General features: G+C 36.3%; 1 protein-coding gene across 7 annotated transcripts in view; it reads right to left on the bottom strand.

Moving 5' to 3' along the window:
- mctp1a (multiple C2 domains, transmembrane 1a) overlaps positions 1-20,960 on the bottom strand; it is a 209,647-nt gene that overhangs the window by 27,131 nt on the left and 161,556 nt on the right. For 5 of the 7 annotated variants that reach the window (XM_051110080.1, XM_051110079.1, XM_051110083.1 and 2 more), the window contains 2 exons: positions 20,596-20,652; positions 10,636-10,737 (listed from right to left, as the gene is read on the bottom strand). In XM_051110080.1, coding sequence (XP_050966037.1) covers positions 10,636-10,737; positions 20,596-20,652 — 159 coding nt within the window. The remainder of the gene's footprint in view (positions 1-10,635; positions 10,738-20,595; positions 20,653-20,960) is intronic. The other 2 variants (XM_051110082.1, XM_051110081.1) reach the window with 1 other exon arrangement.

The raw sequence follows: 20,960 nt of genomic DNA, 5'->3' as shown, positions 1-20,960 counted from the left end.
ATTTCTATTTCTTATTACAAGGAGCCATTCTAGTTTTCATTCAGTTTAGGTTTAATTACAAACACATCTAGAACTAAATCTAAAAAACTAAAAACGAAAACTTAATAAAAAAAATAAAAATAAAACCATAATAAAACAAAAACATTAAAAATGGCAAAACACTACAAAATTACAACAACTGTGTTATTATTTAGGGTTATTTTCATTAACTAACACTAAACAGATTAAAAATTCATTATTTCCAATAAAATTACTTCAAATAAATTAAGATTATTTTTTAAAATCTCAAACAGTTATTTTATTTCTATTACTTATTACTATTTCGCAGTTTAAGTTGAAGTACAAAAATGACTAGAATTCAATAATCTAAAAAACTTAAAAAACAATAAAGTCATTTAGAAAAAAAATAATAAAAATGATAAAACACTACAAAATTACTAAAACTTCAACTGGGTTATTATTTTGGGTTATTTTCATGAACTGAAACTAAACATTAAAAAAAAAATTATTAAAAAATAACTTGCAAAAGCTTAATTAAAAATACATTAAAATTATGTAAAAAACAAAAAATCCTATTATTAATTATTCTTATCTAAACTTTTAACATTTAAAGTGGCTTTAAACCAGTAGTTCTCAACCTTTTTGACTTCAAGGCCGCTTTTTGTATGGCAATACAAATTGACAATATTCACCTTGACAATATTCAAAGGCCCGTAGGCCTGTACGTAGCTCTGGTGTTTCTGCTGTAATAAAAACAAATAAACTAAAAAATATTATGTTTGATGTTGTACATCTTCACTTTTTAGTATTTTAATAATATTAATGTTAACATAACTAAATGTGCATCATTTTAAGACAAATTAGAGTCCCTGACCCCCGGTTGAGAACCACTTATTTCTGCATGTAGAACAAATGTTTTCAAAACACATAAGATGGCCCATACACCTCATGCTAAAGATGAAGCAATGTATGAGACTGGTACTGGTATATAATCCCCAAAATGAAGAAATATGTTCATAATACCGAGATGGGTCTTGGGAAAAACCAGATCAAACTGTCTGTACTCCCTCAACACACACACACACACACACACACACTCAGTATCCCATCCATCTCCCACGCTTTGTACTGGATCCCACATTTGAAAAATGAAGCCCAATATGGCCTGCATAACCACATCGCCTTCCCAAAAAGCCACACAAGACAAATAGATATAATTAGACCGCGTCCCAGGGTTATTTTTCTTAGCAAATATTTAACAAGACTCCCCTGTCTTGACTCCCATCTGGTTTGCGTTATCAACCGAAACAAAAGTCCAACATACACTCCATTGTATCGGGCGCTATATGAGAAAAGAAGACTTTGAGGGACAAGGTATCGGTGTGTGTGTAGACGAGCGAGCGAGCGAGGGTGGAGGTGCAGGTCATGGGTCTCTACAGTCTAAACCATTACCACATGGCCCTCAAACCATGAGCTAACTCCGATTTCCTGCCTTCAAAAGTGGATTGAGGAAGGCAGGAGGTTGGAATAACACTAGCCTGGGGAGAGGCTTGTTTTCACTGCTCCTCCGCACTTCTCTCACACACACATAAACACGCTCGCACCGCTACGAGCCGAGGAGCAACCTGCCGCAGAAGAGCCTGCTGTGGATCCTGGCTGAGCTGTGGGCCGCTGGAGCGACACATGGGCATTCCATTACCTCAGGTCCTCTTCCTCACGTACGCGGACACACATCGCGGCACGGCGGGAGGCACACTTGATGTCAGCGGGCAAAGGGAAATTGATATTTAGTCAAAAATCAGTTCTGTTTAAAGTGCCTTCCAACAGTGCAGCCGAATCTGAACTCTTCTAACGCATAATGTCAACATATAAAGAGTTTAAATTATGCGATATCACACGAGCAAGAGAGTCCTACTCTACTGAACATCAGCACTGCTGCAGGCCATTGTACATTACAATTTCAGCACAATCACACAGTCGTGAGTGTACTGCAGTTCTGTAAACAATGTTTAAGGGTCAGTAGCCGGATTTCCACTACAGATTTAAACAAAATTGTTTGTAGGTTTACATATATTGCAGCCACCATTCTAGCCAATAACTTAAATCAAAGGAGACGTATGCGTGTCTTTTGTGAAACAGCGTGGAGAGATGCTTCTGGGACATGTAATGCAGTGTAAATAAGGGGTTTTCCAAGCATTAATTTATACATGCGATTAAATAAATAAGCTTTCCACTGATGTATGGTTTGTTATGATAGGACAATATTTGGCCGTGATACAACTATTTGAAAATCTGGAATCCGAGAGTGCAAAAAAAAAATCTAAATATTGAGAAAATTGCCTTTAAAGATGTCCAGATGAAGTTCTTAGCAATGCATATTACTAATCAAAAATTCAATTTTGATATATATAAGGTAGGAAATTTACAAAATCTTCATGGAACATGATCTTTACTTAGTATCCTAATGATTTTTGGCATAAAAAAAAAATCGATCATTTTGACCCATACAACTTATTGTTGGCTATTTCTACAAATATACCCTGCTACTTATGACTTGTTTTGTGGTCCAGGGTCACATATTAGGTGTTTCTTGAAGGTTATAGTACATTAAAGAATGATCAAGTGACTTTTAAGTACGCCAGATGACCTGTCAATGCAGAAAAATGGTTTCCATTGCAGTTTTGCGATATATTCCTTTATCAACATGCCTGAAAAACTACCTCATGTGAGCGTAAATAATGTTTTTGCAATATATGGAAGTTTTTGCAAAATTAATGTGTTGACATGGGCCGCATTTTCAATTCGCAATTTCAATTTGCGCAATTTTAAGGGTAATGGAACCGCAGCTAATGAGTTACAGGGGTGTCTACGATAAAGAAAAGGGGAATTCTTTAAAAATATATTTTAAGACACATGGGCCAAGCTTTCAGCTTTGTATTTATGTTTGTTTAATATGGTTTTAAAAAACTACAATTTTCAAGAAAAGTTCTGATTTTGAAGACTCAAAATATCTCAAAATGCGATTTAACCAAAGAAAAAGTAACACCTTGAAAACATGTGAGTGCACACACCCCTTTACAATTACTTCAAAATGTTTTAAAATTAAAATTACATATTTTTAAAATAACAACCTTAGTGAAAAATAAATATACTAAAATGTATTTAAAATACATTTATTTCATGCTAAGAATACTACAAATACATTTACATATTATGTACTTACTAAAAACACCCTGCAATTGTACTTTTAGTATACTAAACTATAGTTCAACTGTAGTATATTTAAAGTCCGCTAAATTGGAACAACTAATTTTGTACTTCATGCACTTGAATTGTGCGGAAGTAGTGCTGAAGTCCAACTAAAGATATACTTAAGTATATTTGATTGTGCTAAAGTGGAACTATTGCAGGTATACTTTAGGTACACTTTAAATATCTTGCATTTAAATATTATTTAAAGATCATACAATCCTTATCAATAATGACATTAAAACATATTTTAGGCTTAATATTAAGAAATGTGCATTGTGCACAAGTAGTACTCCAAATAAAGTTTAATTACATTTTTTATTTCTGTAAGGTACAAGCCATATGTCAGTAATTATGTTAATAGTCTAACTACATTGAGTATAAAATAAATGCATTTTAGATCTATTACTTTTTTTTTTACTAGGGAAATAACAGCTCATTAATATCTTTACCAGTACAAAAATAAATAAATAAAAAATAATGAAAATACTGATGAAATACACAAATATGAATTAAATATTTAAAAATAATAACAATGCAATAAATATTATATTTTGTGATATTACTATTCTGTTTCAATTATGAAAGATTATTGCATGTACTGTATGTAAATAATTTATGTATTAGAGAAAAAAAAATAAAGACAAAAAATGTCACATCATTGCCTAATAATTGATTAGCATGTGGCCAGTTAACTCTGTCTATTTTTTTCTCCCCGAACGGAAATATTACATTTTATATAACTAAAAATTTTATATCAAATTTTAAAGTTATATTCACAACTTTGTGTAAAACTAGTCAAGGTTGTAATTTTTGTCTCACTAGTAAAAAGATGATTTAGATAAAAAAAGAATTCGCAAGTGCCTAAATAAAAAGAGCTTCTCATTGTGCTTTTAACCCTCTGGAATTCCTTGCTCCATGTGCTTTACTGTAAACGTGATTTCATTTGATTGTCCTTTAATCTTTAAAGCCATCAAAGTTTAAATCTGCACTTTAAATGCCGCAGATCCTGTTGGGAGTCTCTAAACAATCCTTTAACCACAAGGCCACATCACCAAGATCTTCAAAGCACTGTTCTCAATCTGAATGTGCCATTCTTAATGGGAAAGCTGATTACCTGAATAATCAAATAACACCTCAGTTAGACTAAAAGTTAAATAAGCTTTGTGACATCGCTGGCTGGCGAGTAAATGAACAGACTCTTCCATCTTGAACAGTGTTATCATTAAACAGTGCGTAGGACTGAGTGCAGCTGTCTGGGACCCCCTGGCGCATCCCCATTACCAAACTCCTTAGGGCTGCTAGTGCTACAGGCAAGCAGAGGCAAGTCCATTCCAGCCAGTTCCCAACATCAGGCTATTCACACCTCGCCGTCCCATCAGGAGGTTCTCACTACTTCGCAACGGGCACCCAGCATAGCGGGAGACTGATGAGGTTGGCACAGACCAGGACAGTCACTTCGTAGAGGGCATATCTTGTTTGTTAACGACAGCAGGAAGGGGAACGATGTCCCAGGGGCGCCAAACTTCATTTACACCAAAGCCAGAGCCCCAATGCAAGAGGACGGACCCCCAGCCGGGCCTAATCCACACCCACGCCCTTCTCTCGGCATGTTCGGAGGGAGAGAAAACAAGATTCTTTGATCTGCGCAGCACTAAAGGTGAGGGGAACAAAGGAGGCAGATAAGATAGAGATCAAGATGAAAATGAAATCATTTCACCCGGGCCGGGCCGCTCCCCGGATACGCGTATTATTTGTTTGTCTTCTCTCATTTCGAGCCAAAGGCGCGCTGACCCAGACGGGCAGAAGTAGGGAGCGATATCACCAAGGAAAAGAGTTCCACACCTCTGATGGCAAATAAAGCCAAGACGAGTCCCCTCAGACAGACGTGAGCCCACCTCTTATCAGTGAAAACATGAAACGAAAAACAACTTCTTTAAATAGACGAGTGCATTAATTTTCCAAAAGTAGTTCATTAGCACTTTATTCATAATGAATGGGACGGGGGAAGAGACGTACAGGGAAAGGCTTGTCAATGAAATTGTTCCTCGTCTTCGTGTCTGAGCACTTTGGGAGGTTAATTAAAATTGCAGTTTAATTAGATTTGAGGTGTGTGTCAGACTAAACGGAAACTCCCCTGACTGCCTGCTTGATCCCAATAACTGCTATCCCAAATTCTGGAAGCCAAAAAATATTTCACATCAAAAAGAAAACCGTTCGCATTACTGTTTTTAACGAGTAAATATAAACAAAAAATCTTTTGACGCAACCTCAAATACAACATCAAGCAAATCAGTAATTACCTCCTTAAGTAGTATTCGGAGAGTTTGTGTATACGCTGTTCTCTTTGATTCTCCTATAAAATAATCTAGTTTAATTTAACACTTGCAGGATTTTATTCTTAATTCATATTAAGAACTGTGCCTTATTATAGGCGAGCAAAGGAAGGAATAAAACAGGAACAAAGAAATGGTGTTTCATGCTAAGTATATTACAAATACATTTACATATTATGTACTTAATAAAAATACCTATACTATAGTATACTAAACTGGTATATTTCAAGTCTGCTAAACTGGAACAACTAATTTTGTACTTTGTGGAAGTAGTGCTGAAGCCCAACTAAAGATATACTTAAGTATATTTGATTGTGCTAAAGTGGAACTATTGCACGTATACTTTAGGTACACTTTAAATATTTTGCATGTAAAGAATGATATTATTTAAAGATCACACAATCCTCATCAACAGTGACATTAAAACATATTAAATGCTTAATATTGTGCATTGTGCACAAGAATTACTTCAAATAAAGCTTTTTTATCATTTTTATACAGTCTCAGTAATTCTCAAGTGATAGGTCAGTAAATATGTTAAAAGACTTGATCTATACTTAGTATAAAATAAATGTATTTTAAATCTATTACTTTTTTTACAAGGGCAGATTCGAACCTGTGTCCCCATCAGAGACCCTGTTTTCATGCGGATTTTGAAGTATCGCATCATAAACGAGTGATAGAAATGCTGAAATTCAAAATAAAATCCTGCAAAGAACTTTTCACGCTCACTTGAGGTGGTTTTTTTAATTGTGCGAAAAAGGGTTATTGCAAATAATGGGAAATGGAAACACATTTTGTGAATAAGTTTCTCCACACGCACCAATCTCTTCATGTTTTGTACAGCATCTGAAATGTTATGGTTGTTCTGAGATGCCTGAGCAAAGTCTGTTGTCCAAGTATTTCTGTATAATCGCCTCTCAGAACTGTCCTACAACACTGCGTTGTACTGCACATTTTAGAGTGGCCTTTTATTGTGGCCAGCCTAAGGCACACCTGTGCAATAATCATGCTGTCTAATCAGCATCTTGATATGCCACACCTGTGAGGTGGATGGATTATCTCGGCAAAGGAGAAGTGCTCACTAACACAGATTTAGACAGATTTGTGAACAATATTTGAGAGAAATAGGCCTTTTGTGTACATAGAAAAAGTCTTAGAGATTTGAGATCAGCTCGTGAAAAATGGGGGCAAAAACAAAAATGTTGCGTTTATAATTTTGGTCAGTGTATATAAATATTATTATATTCAGTAGCTATTTTTCTTAGTGATATTTAGTGCCAGTTTATCAGGAGGTAAGGATTTTGTTCTCTTTGACTCATTGGATGGAAGTGGTGCTTATTCGCAAATGTTTTATGTGATATTCCAATTTTGCGCATAAGTTAAATTCACAACTTTGGATGGAAACCCAGCAACAGTTCTGTGTTTTTAGCACTACATTACGGCCCAGGCAACTTTAACAAAACAACTGTAATATAAAACCACAACAACACAAGAATTTTTCACAAACACAAAGTATGTTCAAACATCTGGAAGTGTGGCAGAAGTTCAGAGGTACTATCCTCACCTCTCAAATCCCTAGGTTCTACCTTCCCTCAAACCTCTAGTGACGCTCCAAAAATAGGTGTGATGCTGAATGCCAAGCAACTGTATGTGACCACAGAGGTGGGAAAAAAGCTATTGAGCTATTCTCAGGAGATCCATACGCCCTCACTATGGCATTCCCTTTGGAGACTGTATTCTGGGCCAAGGTCTAACAACAGTCACTATGACTCTTCAGCAGGTACTAAACAGCATTCCGTTCAGAATGGTGCATTTTGAGTGTTTGGGTGCTTATAAGGCAGCTTTCAATCATTTATAAATCAAATTAGAAAGAAAGTGTTACTGTTAATGGCAGGAGCACCCAATCCTGCTCCAGGCGGCCTAAGTCCCTGCAGAGTTCAGGTCCAACCCAAATAAAAAGATAGTTGATGAAATTAAAATTCTGTCATTAATTACTCACCCTCATGTCGTTTCAAACCCATAAGACCTTCGTTGAAGACTGACATGGAAGAGAAGAAACTGTCTATACAGGGTCAAAAAGCTCTCAGATTTCATCAAAAAGATCTTAATTTGTGTTCCGAAGATGAACGAAGGTCTTACGGGTTTGTAACGACATGAGGGTGAGTAATTATTGCAGAATTTTCATTTTTGGGTGAACTATCCCTTTAACACACCTGAATCAGCTAATCAAGGTCTTCAGGACTTCTTGAGCCATCCAGGGAGTGATTCTACCAAAATTCACTCAATCGAATTAAACAAGAGTCCACACCTTCTGAAAAGGGTCTGTCCATGCATCTTAGCTAAACTAGCAAGACTTAAACAACCAGCTTCTAGAAAATTCATGCAATCCAAACAGTTTTTGTCATCAAGAAGTAGATAATATAATGGTGCTAGTTTACTCTGAATTGTAGCTAACCAATCCATGTGGAGATTACCACAAATTGACCATAGTTTTGTTACACTACCATAGTTTAACCACAGAATATGCAGCTATACAAATGGTTATCAATGTGCTATCAGGGTTACTACACAGTATTATATACTGTAACCAACATTAGCTTTCTCTGATCAAACACAAAAAAGGTTTTAGTTATAGTGAGCGCCCTCAGTTTTAAAAGCAAAAAAACCCAAAACACTGTACTATAATAGCTTCCACACCAGTGCCTCATTGCCCTGCGCTCTCGGTACGTCCCTGTGCCATGACGTGCAGATGAATAACAGCGTAAACAGGGAGAATAAGCTTTATTTTGCGTCCGACCTCTGCTTCCCACCGCTCCCTGCTAAAAACAACAGCATTAGGCTCTAATGGATCCGCTGGAGAGCCGGGTTCACCTTCGCCATTACTCCCCAGGCCTCCGCACCCAGCGGGCAAGGCACTCCATCAGCCCCAAGGTCAACCTGATAGTTGCCCCTGTTCTCCAGCCTCTCTGATGATGCCCCTCACCCCTGGAGCGACCCCCTCCCCCCCTCACCTCAGATCACTTGCATTCCCCCTGCTCTCCTTGCCCTGTCCTCTCTGGGTCCCTGGATGCCACCTGATGATGAATTGAGCACAATTAGCTCCACCCGCCACTGCACTGGATTCGCCCCTGCCCTCTCCATCTCGCAAAAATGAGGCCGTCAAACTGGGGAACATCGTCAAGCTGGGCACCAACAGGCAAACCAATATAGCCACTCCGGATGTGCAAAACCACTGAATTTCAAAGTGGACCAGACAGTAGGTAATTAGGCTTGTCTTAAAGGCAAAAGATACACTACTAGTCAAAAGTATTTTAAGATTTTGAAGATTTTTTAAAGAAGTCTCTTTTGCACACCAAGCCTGCATTTGTTTGATCCAAAGTTTGAAACAAAATTTTGAAATATTTTTACTATTCAAAATAACTGTGTTCTATTTGAATATATTTCAAAATGTAATTTATTCCTGTGATTTCAAAGTTGAATTTTTAGCATCATTACTCCAGTCACATGATCCTTCAGAAATCATTCTAGTATTCTGATTTGCTGCTCAAAACTTTTATTAATATTATTACGTTGAAAACAGCTGAGTAGAATTTGTTTTAGGTTTCTCTGATGATTAGAGAGTTCAGAAGAATTTATCTGAAATAGAAATCTTTTCTGACAATGAAGGCTGGAGTAATGATGCTGAAAATGTAGCTTTGATCACTGGAATAAATTATATTTTTAAAATATATTCAAATAGAAAACAGTTATTTTAAATAGTAAAAATATTTCAAAATTTGACTGTTTTTGTTGTACTTTGGATTAAATAAATGCAGGCTTGGTGAGCAGAAGAGACTTCTTTAAAAAACAAAAAAAATCTTACTGTTCAAAAAATTTTGACTTGTACTGTATACGAAACAGTAGTTTCAACAATAAAACATCACCTTTGTCGGAGACTGTGGCATTGTGGGCAGTGCACAACACGCAGCACAGATGCATTTTCGGCAACCCAAGTTCAAGCCCCTTTCTCCTACTTTGCTTCCTGTCAATTCTCTATACTGCCCTGAACATCAAAAATAAATAAATAAATAAATTAAATTAAATAGAAAAATGCAAAAAGTAAACTTATAACTTATAAAAATGTAAAATTAAATAAAATAAAATAATAAAATAAAATAAAATAAAACAAAACAGGAACTATATGGTATTTAATGCACTGCTGCTAAAAATATCAAACATACATGGCTTAAAATCCAGTTAACTTAGTGGTCCTTACTAATCATCTAGCTTCTTGTTGAACTAGATAACCATTATGACCCATCCCTAGAAGTCACCATACCTTTTAACTATTTACCTCATGAATTTAGTGTCCCATTACACTAGATAGTTCAAAATAACACCCAGTTCTCTATTACTTATGAATGTGCTGAGATGCCATCTATATTGAGTGCATGTAGACGTTCTCAATTTCAAAAGTTTCCTTGAGGGATGCACTTCTCAAAAGGATATAAATGGCAATGGCATTCCTCCACTTCGGAGACAAACATCAATACACCCTCATAATTCATTCATAAACCCTCTTCTTGGAAGCTGCTTTCCTTGTCTATACAGCACAGGTTCTGTGTTTCTTCATCGTGAGCCGAGCTGCAAATGAGTTTCTCTGAGTGACGCCATCGCGTTGGGCTTACTGGCTGGTTTGAAAAAGGTTAGTGACAGCACAAACATGTATGCCCCAGAGCACCCCGAACGCTTGTAGACACATGGTTAGTAAAGCACACCACTTTAGGCCAAGACTATATGGAAAAAACCCAATCCCGAAAAAGACAGTAGTGTTTTGCCACATTTAGACAACCTAGCATTAGCACCCACCGAACAACCCATTTTATGAAGTGTAGGAAGTTTCCAGCAAATAACCAAGCACTGATCACCAGGATTTTTCTTTAAGAAAAAGAAGGAAAAGTGACTGAGAACAAAGTGAGAGGTGAAAGGGAGCAACACACAACCCTGCTTGGCGTGACAGACGATGAGCCATAGAAGTGAGACACGGGGACATACGGACCACACTTACCACCATCACGCGTATCCACTCAAAGTGCCAGGAAGCCAAAATATCCGCAAGGATATGGCTTTCCGGCAGCCGGCCATCCTGGGAGGGGACTGAGCCCGGCACCTTGTGGACCAGAATAAATTGAGATCTTTTTAAAGCAGGGCTACAAAAGGAAAATAGTTAGACAAAAAAACATTGACGGCTACTAAGATGGCTTAGCACCCTTGAGAGAAAAAAAAATCCACCTGATGTGAAGGCAAAAAGGAGAAATCAAACAATGAAGCTATTTTACACAACAAGACAATGCCCTGAGTGTGTGTGAAGGATTTTCTAATCTCTCTTTATTAGCCAAACATGATTAAAATGCAGTTCCTAGGAGCATCTCTCCCCTAAATAAGAAGAAATGGGAAAAAAGCCCAAAAAAAAAGTCAAAAGCATCTTTTACAGCATGAGGCTTTTCATCTTTTAGAGGCGCTGAGAAAAAAAGGAGCCGGAGAAGCACAAACATCCTCTCTTTCTCTCTGTATTCTCCTTAGCACCGAAGAAAGCCACGCTACCTGAGGATACGCATGGCATATCACAAGCTCAATAGCCCCAGAACAAGTTTTCAGTCACAGTTTTTCAAAGTAATAAAAATAATCCCTAGCACACTCTTTAGTCCAATTACATACTGCCATGTAGCTATCGCCCAGATCAACCCCCTGCCTCTGCACGTCTGGGTTTAACCCTCCGCGTGTTATCTACAGATAAGGCTCGCTTGTAATGCTAGATTCTAGCGGACATAAATGTGCATGAATCGGGATCAGATTGTCAGCGCTTCACAGCGCAGAGAGGTTGGCTTATGTTTCTCTCTGCTAAAGTGTCAGTGTGGGGTGGAGAGAGTAGGTAAGAGTAGGCTAAACTCTTAAAACAAGGTCAAGTCCAAAGAGAGAGAAAGAGTGAAACATGAGATATTTTTATTTCTTTTGCTCTTTTTCCGTTTGCTCATTTTATTTCTCTTGCTCATTTTTTTTCCTTTTACACAGAAGATGTATTTCTTTTGCTCACAGGACATTTTTAACACTGTATATATAAAGGCACTGAGGAAAACATTCCAGGATTTTTCTCCATATAGTGGATTTCAATGGGGATAAATGGGTTGAAGGTTCAAATTGCAGTTTCAATGCAGCTTCAAAGAGCTCTACATGTTTTCAGCCGAGGAATAAGGGTCTTTTCTAGGGAAACAATAAGTCAGTTTCCAATAAAACCACAAGTTTTAACCACAAATGCTTGTCTTGCACTAGCTCTGCTTTCATTATCTAATCACACTGGAAAGGTCACACGTTCTTAGTTCTTTGCCTGTGTACTACAGTTTAAAAAGGTAGGGGAGGGGGGGAAACTCCATCTCATTTTCTCCTCAATCATTCGACATCATTATTTTACCTTTATTTTGTAAAGTGCGCTCGACTTTCTTTGCACGTTCACCTTGTAAACACTGGGTCAGTACTTCCGCCTACGTCAAGTCATGGATGCAGAGCTAGTGGAAGATGAGCATTTGTGGTTAAAAAGTATATAAATTTTTATTCTTTTAGAAAATTACCAATCGTTTTGCTAGATAAGGCCCTTATTCCTCGGCTGGGATCATGTAGAGCCATTTGAAGCTGCATTGAAACTGCAATTTAGACCTTCAACCTGTTGATCCCCAATGAAGTCCTCTATCTGGAGAAAATTCTGGAAAGTTTTCCTCAAAAACCTACATTTCTTTTTGACTAATGAAAGAAAGACATGACCATCTTGGATGACATGGGAGTGAGTAAATTATCAGGAAAGTTTCAGGAATATCAGGACTGACCTAATCCTTTACCTTTAAGTAGCTGTCAAAAATATTTAGATAACTGAGGGAATTGTGATTTTTCAGTTTAATCCAGTGTTTCCCAACCACTGTGCCGCAGCACACTAGTGTGCTGTGACAGGCTGTCAGGTGTGCCTTGGAAAATTATCAAAAACTTACCGTCTCTATTATATTTCCTTATTATTATTTTTAATCAGTGCTACTGGCCATCATTATGTCTGTTTGTGGGTTTTTACAAAAATTTAACCAATGAAAAGCATTCAAAAGAGCTTTTGACTAAAGCTTGTTATGCCATTGGATGCTCAAATTGTCAGTCAAACCTCTTAACTCTACCCCGCCTCCATTCAGAATGAAGTTCCGCAACGTGCAGTTTGAATACAGACGTCTACTTCTTCACAATGCAAGGGTAAATAAAGAACTGATGTTTGAATAAGTACAGCATTTTCTTTACTCAGGAAACACTGTCTTTAAATGCTAAAGTTGTTGTGTATTTGAAGAGCGGAAAAAGTCAGTAGCCAATACACTTTTATACGTTTTAAATATCTTGTGCATAGTGGTTCATCTTTTATATCATTAGATTTTGGCCAAATGTGTTAAACAAGAAAAACTGAGTGCACGTACAGCTACAATAAAGTTTATAACCTGTAAATCGATGAAAACATAATTTACTGCCTCAGATGCGGCCGTTCTAATGATAGGCCATTCTAATGTTTTTTTAGTGCTTAGTGGTGTGCCGTGGGATTTTTTACTTCTCAAAACTGTGCCGTGGCAGAAAAAAGGTTGGGAAACACTGATTTAATCCTTAGTTTTCTCTGTGGATTGTCTGGACAATGACAGCTGAAAAGCTTGACGAAAGATGAATCCAGTAAATATCTCCCAAACCTTTCAACACAATAGTACACTACATTCAAAATTTAGGGGTGAGTAAAATGAAAGAAAAAAAGGTAGACTTTAAAGCAAGGATGTATTCCATTGACCAAAAGTGACAGTAAAGCCATTTAAAATGTTACAAAAAATTTCTATTTCACATGAATGGCAATTTTTTAAAACTTTCTATTCACAAAAGAATCCTGAAAAAGTATTACAGTATCCACAAAAAGTATTTAGCAGCACAACTCTTTTTAATATTAATAATGAAAAATGTTAGCTGTTAGACCAGGAAATCCATATTAGAATGATTTCTGAAGGATCATGTGACACTGAGAACTGGAATAATGCCTGCTGAAAATTCAGCTTTGCCATCACAGAAATAAATTACATTTTTAAAATATAATAAAATAAAAAAACAGTTTTTTAGTTGTAAAAATATTTCACAATATTACATTTTCCATGCATTTTTGATCAAATAAACGCAAGCTTGGTGAGCATAAGAGTCTTTAAAGAAACATTTAAAGCAAAAAAAACTGACCCCAAACTTTTGAATGGTAATGCACATACTCAACTTCAACTGTTGATGTGTTTACAGATAGCTACCTAAATTATAATCACACAACACATATACTATGGCACAGATATTTAAAGTTAACTTTATCGCCCCCTTGAGTTCTGAAGTTACTTACCACCACAGTTAGTCTGACTATTTGCCAGTGCTGGCCAAGTGTCTGTATTTGTATTTCTAGCCTAAAAGCTACATTTAGCTTTATTAATTTACAAAACAGAGACCTTTATGAAATCCTACAAGCCTTTGACAACAAACAATATCTTGTTTTTTCTCTTATCTCTGTCACTGTTTTGCTTCACATTCATATTGAATGCTTGTTTATTTATAAGACGTACAGCATACGGTTACATGCCATCTTTAATATCCAGTCGAGCAGGCAGCACAATCACGCACACTTCCTAACAGCTGTTGGGCATGTAAGGAGGCGTGCGTGAGTTGTGGTAAGCCTGTGAGCATGACATGATTGCAGTGTGTATCTTATCTGGGGCGGCTCCTCCTCGGGCTGTGTGTGTGTATGTGTAGGACCATTACTCCAGTGCCCAGCCATGCGTACACTCCTAATCTCAGCACTCTTTCACCCTCTTTCTTTCGCTCCCTGGAGACACTGGCGCTATCATCCTGGCTGCTTCTCAGACGGAGCACTAGCGCTGATTATCCCTCTGTACTCCACTCCGGACACATGTCTGCACGACACTGGTTCTAATGACATCACCGAAATAGCTGTGCCATCAATTAGCATGTTTAAAAATAAAATGTGTTGGAATAACGAACAGACAGTGAATGGGATACTGTAGTGCTTGTTACTTTTACATTTACTCACTCTTATGTCATTACTTTTTTCTATGGAAGACAAAATGAGATCTTGTGAAAATGTCCAGACTGCTCTTTTTCATAGTTAAAACTAATGTGAAATGGAGCTTTCATCTTTTAAAAGACAAAACAACACCATAAAAGTGGCCCAAGACTTCTAAAGTCAAACAATGGATTTGTATATGAAACAAATTCCTGAAAGTACCGTAGAAGTTACGTCTGATTTGTAGATTAATGGTTCTTTTGAGTCAAATCTTTTTAAATAATTGGTTGATCCAGTATGGCTGCACAATTATGACAAAAATCATAATTGTTGATTATTCCCTTGAAATTGTAATTGCGATTATTAGATTTATACCATTGATTGATGCAACTGCATGCCACATATTTATATATAGTTTCTTCTTTAAATATAAAAAAAAGTAAAAAATTAGAAATTAGGAAAAATACTCTCTCTCTCTCTCTTTCACACACACCACACACACACACACATATTAAGAAAACAGAATAATGTAAGCTGTGTTTTTTTGTTATTGTGCCTTTGAACGATTACATAATTGTGGTCTGTAACTGTAATCACGATTAGAAATTTGATTAATTGTGCAGCCCTATGATCCAGTTAGCAAAGTCTTTGTGAATCGATTTGTTTGCAAAAATCAGACTAATTTAGTTCTTGAGTTCAACTCACTAACTCACTGATCTGGTCACAAGAGTTAATAGATTAACAGTAAATAACCACTTTAGAGGATAGTTCACCCAAAAAAGAAAATGACCCCATGATTTAATCACCCTCAAGACATCTTACGTGTATATGACTTTCTTCTTTCAGATTAATATAATCAGAGCATTAAGAGTCGGGGATGAAAACATTGTAAATTTAACTCATTTTGTCTTAAGGGAAACATGTAAGTATCTTCTGTAGCCTCTGAAGGGCAGTACTGAATAAAAATATGATATTTAGGCAAAATAAGAAAAACAAAATAAACATTTTCACCCCCCCGACTCTCAATGCATCATTTTTCCTTCTGGAGCATCAGTGAGTGTTTAAACCTTCTGTAATAGTTGCATATGAGTCCCTCAGTTGTCCTCAGTGTGAAAAAATGGATCTCAAAATCATACAGTCATTGTTGGAAACGGTTCAATAAACAAAAATGCTGAAAAACCAAAGAATTTGTCGGACCTTAAGGATTTTAACAAACAAGGAACTCATGAACAACTATCACTTAACAAAAAAAAAACAGCTGTGGATCATTCAGGCAACAACACAGTATTAAGAATTAAGTGTATGTAAACTTTTGAACCAGGTCATTTTTATAAATTCACCTATTATTTTCTTTTGTGGATTATATGTAAACATCTTTATTGTGAAGTATCTTATTCAGGTCAATACTAAATAAACAATGGCATGCATTTTGTATGATCCCTTTTATTTTAGTAAAAAAAAAATAAATAAATTTTGCAGATTCTGAAAGGGGCATATAAATTTTTGACCTCAACCGTAGGAGTAGCATAAGCTCTGTTGAGAATGTGCTAGTCTCGCGAGAAACAAATTTTGTTTACAGCAAAGGAAAAGCAGTCTCCTCTTGGCTTATATCAAAATCCTCAGACATCTTCCTTTACAAATCCTTATTTTGTACTTCTAATACATGACCAATGTTTTGTTTTGCTCTTTCCTTTCCGTTTCTGTATTCATCACTTCTCACTGGAGCTTTGGCCATGCGGAAGCCAGAGATTATGGTTTAAAGTTTTAAATATGGATATTTTTCTTACATAAACATATCGGTTCACTTCAGAAGGCCTTTATTAAACCCCCGGTGCCGTGTGGAAAACTTTTTATGGTGGATGGATGCACTTTATTGGACTTTAAAATCTCAACAGCCATTCACTACCATTACAAAACTTGGAAGAGCCAGGACATTTTTTTTAATATAACTTTGATTGTATTCGTCCGAAAGAATACGTAATTTACACCTAGGATGGCTTGAGGGTGAGTAAATCATGGGGTAATTTTCATTTTTGGGTGAACTATCCCTTTAATTTTTGGTCTGCTTCTGACGCAACATTCAGAACATCATTTAAAATTTTTCACTGAAAGTAAAGTCACTGAAGTCCTGCAGGTTTGTAATGACATGAGTATGAGTAAATGATGACAGAATTATAATTATAAGTGAACTATTCCATTAAAAACAACACCACAGTTCATCAAAATGTTATCAGAGCAAGAAAGACTAGGTCTGCCAGCATCTGCTTTATGACAGGTGAGGATTAGCTGCATAAAAATAATGAATGGTAATGAAAACGCAAAACCTTTGCTAACTTTCTTTGGGAAAGTGGGTGCACACAAGTGCGAGACAGCTGTGGCACAAGCGGAGCGTTAGGCACGTTATCGTAGCGTACCCGACGCTACTCCTTAATTCCACACTAGCATATTTGAGAGAGGTTTAACAATGTGAGGCACATTCATTATCACCTGGATAATTACCTGCCATTCTGCCTGTGTGTTTACATGTGTTTGGCGGAGCAGGTGTTAAAATATTTTGGCTGTTATTGCCGGGGTTGCTGATGAATTTGGTGGAGTCGGCGAGCTCTCCAGAGAGCTATTCAGCACTGTAAACACACACATGTACACATTCACATGCACACACACTGGCACTAGGCTGGCAAAGAAAAAAGGAGAAGTGTGGCAAGCATATGGCTTTGCACAGTTGATATACCCAGCATGCTTTTGCATACATGGCCATCCAAATTGTATTAAACCCTAAAATTCAAGTGCTGGAGAAGCTGCTTTGAAACTGTAGCTTGCTAGGCTAAAGCTAAAGCATTTGAGGTTGATATGAAATGTTTCTGTTGTTATTGCGGAGCATGTATTGGTGTACTTTCTAAAAAGAACCGCATGTCTTCATAATCTATCATCTAATGTAATAACCTGCTCTTACTCAGAAATCATTTCTCTTTTTCCACTGATGTCAATCTTAAAGTAGCAGCAAAACCACACCTTCCATTCCCAAACTCATTTTGTTGCTAAATGATTTAGAGAACATGCACTCAACAATGCTGCCAATTGCTAATGTTAACTCAGTGGAAAAAGTGTTGATTTTTATTTTTAAAATAAATGACTATAAACACTATAAACAATGTCAATGCAATTAGCTTTTGTTACTGAATAGCAAACTACTGTTTTAAAAGGGAAAAACTTTTTTTAAATATTTCAAAGCAGCGTCTTCAACACTGATTTGTATCACATCGCCAGGTGCGCTACAAAAAAATTCTCTGTTTTAAAACACTTGCACTAACCTTGCTTTCACCTGATCTTTCTCTCTTTTTCTCCCTCCCTTTTTCTTGTTTTGGAACCAATTGCCTACTTGGGCAAAACAACTGAGCCGTCTCCATCAATTAGCCTTGACTTTGGACTTTCATTAAGAGTAATTGACTAATATCTGCAGTGAGTCTAAAGAAAGACACTTTTAACTATCACGAAACAGTTTGTTAAGTAAGAACACATGTCTTGGCTCATGCTACGGCTGCAAGAGGTCCCCAGTCCAATGCAAAACAGGTGCCTGCCATGTAATACCCCATTTAGCCCCTGGAGCAAAGGTTATCCAGCTAATAGCTTCCTAGTGGAGACTAAGGAAGAGCTGAAGACTAGGCCTGGCCTAAACATCTGGGACATATTGCACATACTTGCAACATATGCTTCAGGTTCAATTAAAATGAGGCCTTGGCACATTTATCCATTTTTTTTTCCTTCCTTCATCCAGTAAAAGTGGGCCTTCCCTGATGTGACCTCAGTATTTTACTGCTTGAACAAACAGAGGAGGTAATGAGAGTGTGAGGTCATCAACAAAATGACATGACGAAGAAAGTAAAGAGACATAGATGACAGTGTTTCAGATATTTTCTAAATAGTGTTGCTTTTAAAGTAACAAGCTACTTTTTTTTAACTATTGAAAGCCTGACATAATTCTGCATCACTGTATTTATTAATACATTGCTTTTGTAAGACCTCTGTCATCTGTAGCATTGGTAATTGATTCATTTTACCATTTCATTTTCACAAATACATAATATGTATTATGATGAATTATAAAAAAAGAAAAGTTAATTGTTTCAAAATAAATATTTACTGAAATACTTCTGTTGTCACTGCTATATTTTTATTTTTAACTTAATTGTATGCTTTCTAGTTTATAAAAAAATTTATTTAATTATGTCATTCTAATTAGTTTTTGTCAAATTAATCATACAAATATTGTTCAAAAGCAAAAAAAAAAACAGTACAAAATAGACAAAAATACTAAAAAGATTGTGTACTAAATTATTAACAACATTAACAATCTCTGTATGCTACACAATAAAATTTTAAATAGTTATCCCTAGTGAAATATAAAAATACTAAAATGTTTTTAAAATACATTTATTTAATGTTAAGTATACTACAAATACATTTACATACAGTACAGTGCAATTGTACTTTTAGTGTACTAAATGGGTATACTTAAAGTCTGCTAAATTGGACTTAATGCACTTTAATTGTGCGTCCAACGTCCAACTAAAGATATACTTAAATATATATGATTGTGCTAAAGTGGAACTATACTTTAGGTACACTTTAAATATCTTGCATTTAAAGACCAATACTATTCAAAGATCATACAATCATCACCAATAGTGACATTAAAAACTATTTTAGGCTTAATATTACTATGTAAGTAGTACTCCAAATAAAGTTTAATTATAATTTTTATATCAGGAAGTCTCAAGCAATATGTCTGTAAATCTGTTAACAGATTTAAACTACATTTTGTATAAAATTAAATGTGTTTTAAATATATTATTTTTTAACTAGTAATGATACAACAAAATTCTTAATTTACAGACATTTCATAATTAATATTTGAATTTTTTGTGTAACTAGCATTGCAAAAATGATACATCTATTATATTTAGTACATTGTATTCAGTACATTTTTAGTAGTTTGTTTATCCTTGAACTATTTGACCTACCCGTATTTGACCTAAAGTAGGCTCTGTAACACTGATGCAAACTCTGATTTAAACTATTAAAATAATTCTAACCAGTTATGAAGAAAACAAAACAAAACTATGCAAACCTATGCAAATGAGGAGAAAGGACAGAGAGGACATCAGAGACAAAAAGGCTAAAACACAGAAGCCCAAGTTGTCCTTTTCAACCTTCAACCGCTCAACCGAAGCTAATCTGACATGAAGAACAAATCCTTGACAACATTAATACAGATCATCAGTTCATTTGTCTACCTACGACCTTCTGCGTACACACACTATAAGTATACTTCATGCTCTTTGGAAGTCCACTAAGGACAATGGGAGAAATGTCAAAGGTTATGTTTCCATAACCACTCTGCTCAAAAAATGTTCTTTTTGACATTCTTATTGACCCATTTCCAGACAAAGTACATAAGTGCTGGTATTTTGTCGGGCAATAACACGAATCTGCCTGCTCAGAAACATTAAAATGCTTCCTCGCAAATGCTGTTGGGGCATTTGGCCTGCGGTCATTTGAATGCTATTAATTGCACTTCAAAAGCCTTGAGAAATATCAGAAGCTCAACATAGAGACCCTGAAGCCAAGTTTATTTATGCTTATGTGGTTCCACTTTATTCTGGGTAGAAAGAAAACACGCACTGCAACTCTGCAGACGCTAGCAGCTCTGAGAACCTAGCTGTGGACCTTGACTTTATGACTAAATGTGGCCGAAAGCATTAAATACACAAGTAAACAACAACCTACTGATATCTGAGTGAGGTCAAACATAATAACTACTACACTGCCGTTACATTTCACTTTAGAGGGGAGCGTTTGAGCATTAAATATACATCTGTGTTGGAATACATGTTTGTGAGTGGCACCGATAATTACCTTGTCATCTCTGTCAAAGTCTTCCTCCTCGTCCTCCAGCAAATCCTCCACAGCTTGCTGATGTGCATTGTGAAGAGCAGAACAAAAGAGAGCAGAAAAGAAGAAGAAGAAAAAAAAACAAAACAAAGAGAAAATCAATTTCACATGTACACTTAGGAACATCTCCACATCTTCAAGTGAAAACAAATGATAGCACATAGTCCTTGGATAGAAAGCAAACCCTCAGAGTGTGACCTCAGTCTCTAAAGTCATCAGTTGTGTCCTCTTGTCCGTAAGGTTAAAACCTCAATAGAGCCTTTGGCAAAGGAAGGCTGATGACATAGAACGTTAACTATGTGCTTCAGTGGACCAGATCCAGGCCAACA

The sequence above is a fragment of the Labeo rohita genome, chromosome 5 (genome assembly GCF_022985175.1).
Source record: "Labeo rohita strain BAU-BD-2019 chromosome 5, IGBB_LRoh.1.0, whole genome shotgun sequence".
In the NCBI taxonomy this organism is placed as follows: domain Eukaryota; kingdom Metazoa; phylum Chordata; class Actinopteri; order Cypriniformes; family Cyprinidae; genus Labeo; species Labeo rohita.
This window is presented reverse-complemented; position numbering and strand designations above follow the sequence as displayed.